Source organism: Sphaeroforma arctica, assembly GCF_001186125.1.
Source record: "Sphaeroforma arctica JP610 unplaced genomic scaffold supercont1.805, whole genome shotgun sequence".
Lineage (NCBI taxonomy): Eukaryota > Ichthyosporea > Ichthyophonida > Sphaeroforma > Sphaeroforma arctica.
Window position 1 is genome coordinate 1190 of NW_014039753.1, and position 4739 is coordinate 5928.

General features: G+C 41.7%; 2 protein-coding genes across 2 annotated transcripts in view; both read right to left on the reverse strand.

The window, feature by feature from the left end:
- SARC_08688 (hypothetical protein) overlaps nt 1-401 on the reverse strand; it is a gene marked incomplete at both ends in the record, with an annotated part of 1493 nt that extends 1092 nt beyond the window's left edge. Inside the window, one exon of the mRNA XM_014297321.1 lies at nt 240-401. Within this exon, the coding sequence (XP_014152796.1) occupies nt 240-401 (162 nt within the window). The remainder of the gene's footprint in view (nt 1-239) is intronic.
- Nucleotides 402-1367: 966 nt separating this feature from the next.
- SARC_08689 (large subunit ribosomal protein LP0) lies at nt 1368-3825 on the reverse strand. Its single transcript, XM_014297322.1, has 3 exons — nt 3790-3825; nt 2483-3461; nt 1368-2039 (listed from the first exon to the last, which is right to left on the reverse strand). Exons 2-3 carry the CDS (start codon nt 3423-3425, stop codon nt 2026-2028), a joined length of 957 nt encoding a protein of 318 aa, XP_014152797.1. The 5' UTR covers nt 3426-3461; nt 3790-3825; the 3' UTR covers nt 1368-2025.
- Between the last annotated feature and the right edge of the window lie 914 nt (nt 3826-4739).

Genomic DNA, 4739 nt, shown 5'->3' on the forward strand with positions numbered 1-4739 from the left:
ATATATAGTAATGTATAAATAGGATAGACCATATAATTACGCATACGTAATGGTAATTTCACACTCTCCCGTTGCGATAAGTACGATGATTTATGTTCCAGACTTGCACAGACATGGGATGAGGGAACATGGTCATTTTTTCGATGTTCAGGTACACGAAATCCCGCTAGAGTTCTTATATACGATGGTACAATAAGAAAATTTTCGATAATCGTATACTATGTACAATGAAAACACACTTTCGCCTTATGTATCCTTAATGTTTCTGTATCGCGCGCAATGGCCTCCAAGACCTGGTCACGTTCACGCCTGTTGACTGTACCCTCACACAGAATGGCAAGCAGCAAGATCACACCACTAAGTGACAGCAGCACTCTCCGACACCACAGCGCATTGAACATCATGATTTGTCGTGCATATAGTTCTCCTTTATCACTGTTGAAAGGCTTGATTTATAAGTAGAGCCCCTAGACCGAGTTCCTAATTTCTGGGCAACAGCATACTTGGGATGTCAGTGATGCCAGCTCATATTGCCAGGTTATACCATAATAGAGGCTTATATAGTGTTATCCTACTACTTGTTCAGACTCTATATCCACAACAGAGGCACGTATAGAGTTATCCTACTGTTAATTCGTTATTATATATATATTCCACCTGTGACATGTTATTTATGTGCGCCCCTCAATCTGAATATCTAAACCCCCTGTCACGGTGACGTAACCGCTAAAAACCCCGCCAAAAAGTGAAATTCCCTATTTTCTCAACACAATATATTCTAGGTTGTTGGCTTATGCCTTGTTGGGTGTTCATTGTTCAACTGTGTATTTAATATTGTACACTGTATATAAATGCATATTCCCTGATCATAGAGGGCTATATAAAAGGCTATGTAGAATTCAGATGGCTATGCCATGATTAAGTTAAATACATCTAGAGGGTGAGACATTATTTTATCATAAGCGAATATAATATCCCGGGGAGATATGATAGTCCCCTCGTTCAGGCTTCAAAGGGCCGACTTATTGAATAAACAGGAGAGGCTATGGCCAAGTAAAGGATACCAGGAGGATTATAGTTTGATGTTTTGGTCCTCGAGTCTTGGAGAAGACACATATTCGTATCATTCGGAAATAAATCACATTTCTAGATTTTGAGTATTATGAAGGTCAATATACATCCTTCATATGGCAGTACGAGAGCTTGGTAAGCATTCGCCATCTGTCTTGTTCCACAAATGGAGGAACTTGCTAGCAACAAAATTCAAATATCGTCAACGCTGTTCTGTTGACGTGCCAATATTGCGTCAAATACACAGCGTGAACGCAGATCGACAATATTGTCCATTGATTGAAGGCAAATAGTAACAAGCTTATCATTTTTTAATAATAATAAAATACATTCTTATCTCTCGTGATCTAAGCTTTTATTTTATAAACTGTTCTTGTGAAATAATGACCGACGAACCAATCCATCGCGAATTTGAACCGTAAGAGATGTAGAAACATACAGGATGTATATATATCCCCACAACTTTAAGACAATAACAGAAATTTAGGTCTCCGTGCCATGATGTAACAGGTGTGACATAAATGCCACAGTGAACCCCTACAATTGTAACCAGTGACCCGTTGTTGTCCGCATACTTTCTTGTGTTAAGCCAGATAGAACCCGACTTACATAATAGGTAGCTGCGTTATGTTTTATGCACTCGCAGACGAACGAACACCCACACCTAACGCAATTTGTATATTGACTACTTCTCGATGTACTATAGAAGTAATACACAAGACTGTTAAATGACAAGTACTACACTCAAACTCTTTCTCATACATACACCCAAACACCGACAAGTCTTGAATTTATAAAAACAACGCATAAACGGACAAGAAGCTTTATTATACCTAACTTCCGAAGCGAAAGTGACACAAACCTACATTCAAATCCGATTCAAACCGCATTGCAGATCGAACGGAAGCACTTTTCCAACTCTCGAGTTAACAAGAGGCCACGTTGATCAACAGTTTAGTCGAAAAGTCCTGCGACACACAAAATGGGTGATTTAAATGTTAGCAAGCAATACTAAACATCTCAGCCAATACTTCCTGATTGATATCCGGCCAAAAAAGAAAGTAACAGTGGCAGAAACTACACTAACAGCAATACTAAATACTATACATTTCTGGGGTCCAGGTCAAAATTGAAGACATATCCAGTCACATCTACAATGAATACATTGATTCATAAGGCACAAAAGCATCACTGCCTCAAATCAAACCAAAGTCCATTGTAAAGACATTAGACTTGCATTCACCAGACAAACCATATACCTATCCACAAAACACTGCAACCTTGCAAACAATCCCCATGCTTTACCCTAACTAGATATTACAACCTATTTGTCCGTGCCAAAAACCATGCCTCTGACCAACTAAACATTACAAACGAAAAAGCTTTTGCTTATAGAGCAATATCGACATACCGAAACCCATGTCCTCTTCCTCGGACTCCTCCTCAGGCTCGGGGGCGGCCGCAGCGGCCGCAGGTGCAGCAGCGTCACCACCGGCAGGCGCAGCAGGTGCGTTAGCAGCCATAGCAGCCAAAGCAGCCTCAGGGTCAGCAAGGAACTCCTTAGCCTTCTCAGCGAGAGGGAAGGTGATATCGGTCTCGCACGCAATGGCAAGCACGTTCTTGTACGAGTTGATGAACATGTGGGGGATGGCAGCCACGGTGGGGTATCCAATAGCAAGAGAGATGGATGCGACGTTGGCGACGGCAGCAGAGAACTCTTTAAGAAGATCATCCTCCTTGATGTCAAGGACCTCGGGATCGTATAGGGAACCTCCCTCGAATACGTGGAAGACCTTAAGACCGTAACTGAACGGCGAGATCTTCAACATATTCAAAAGAACAGCCGCAGACGCATCGACACGAGTGTCCTCCTTGATCAAGTGAACGGGGTTCACGATTTCGATGGCACCCTTCTGGATCTTGGTGGTGATGTTAAGAGCCTGGAAGAAAGAGATCTTTCCTGGGTCCATTCCGGTGGAACCGGCAGGGATGTGCACATCAATGGGGGCGATCGCTCCGGTCTTGGCGGGGGCGGCAACCTTGAAAGATGTGATAAGATCACGAACCTCACAAAGGTCATCGTTGGTGAAAACAAAACCGACGTTGTTCTTAACTACAGAAAGCAGCTTGTGGAAGTTGGGGTTCTCGGCCATAGCACCGCGGAGAGCCTTACGGATAAGGGTATTCTTGCCCATAAGGACCTCACCTTTACCGCGCAGAGACTTACGGATCTGCTGCATCTGGTTGGAGCCGACATTGTCGACACCTACGATGAAGCATTTTGAGTACTTATCGAAGTAACTCAAAAGGCGTTCAAAGTACGCAGCCTTTCTTTCCACCTTCGCATTCGACATCTTGTGTGTGCGAGGGTCTGACGTTTAAGGATTAATCTGTGGGTGTGGAAATATATAGAACTTATGAGCGGACGAAGTATATCGAAAATTATTCAGCACCAAGCTCATAGGAATAAAATTGCAACATAAGCCGATATACAAGCCTGTAATTTTTAAAAACATTATCAGATGCCTTCCGTTTCAATTGCAAATTGAGCGCACGCCGTGGACATTTAAACGAGCAATTGCACAAGGTATACTACTTTCATCAGCAATAGAGCATACGACCAATATTTGAAAGGCTATATTATGTGTAAGTGCGTTATCAGCGGTGACCTCTACAGAGTCGAAACACCGTGTATTACTGCTACGCCAGAGAACTTACAAAGTTAGACTGTCGTGAGAGAAACAGCATTGCGTCCGTACATTGTTCTAAATACGAAAAAATGTGTAATCGATTATTTGGTCATGTGGACCCCAACTCAAGTTCCCATTCAGCCATTCCCAATTTCCCAATACCCAAATCCCAACCCACCGTCACTGTGTTCACTGCAAAGCGGGAATTCTATTTTTAGATATGCGTTCTATTTGTAGGTACAGGCTAGCCTCAATCCGTTAAATAAAAGGGCCCACTTCAATAGTTGATCGTAAATATGCCGTGTGGTCGAATATAAACGTTGATACGGATGAGTAAACCGATATTATGGCCGGATGCCGGACGGTGAAGTCAGAAGCAAAGGCGCCACAGGCGCCGTTTTGGCGGGGGTTCTGTTGACAAACATGGCTGCAAACGACAATATTTACTTTTTATTTATAAATAAATATATCTGTGTGTGTCTCAATCGTATTTATAAATAAATATATCTGTGTGTGTCTCAATCGTATTTATAAATAAATATATCTGTGTGTGTCTCAATCGTGTGTATATTATTTCTCAGCAGTGGGATCGGCCGTTTCAATGAGTAGTCACGGAGGCGCACGTAATAATAGTGGCCGTAAGCCTTCGGAGAAAACTTTGAAGTCTCGTGGCAATCTGAAGCAGGCTAAAAAAAATCGCTCATGTCCTTTACGCTTGCGATCACACATTTTGATGACTCTTCTATAAATTTAGTGGATTCACCTGCGTATGCTCAACCAAGTCGGTAGCAGACTTGAACTAGGATCGTGCATACTACTGCGCTTTGCAAACACGAGCATTGCATGTACTTGGTAAACGTTTATCCTCCATACAGGGTTTCAACAATACTAAAAAGGAGCAGTATATATGGATATATATAAATATATATATACATATATATATATATATATATATATATTATTATTATTATATATATA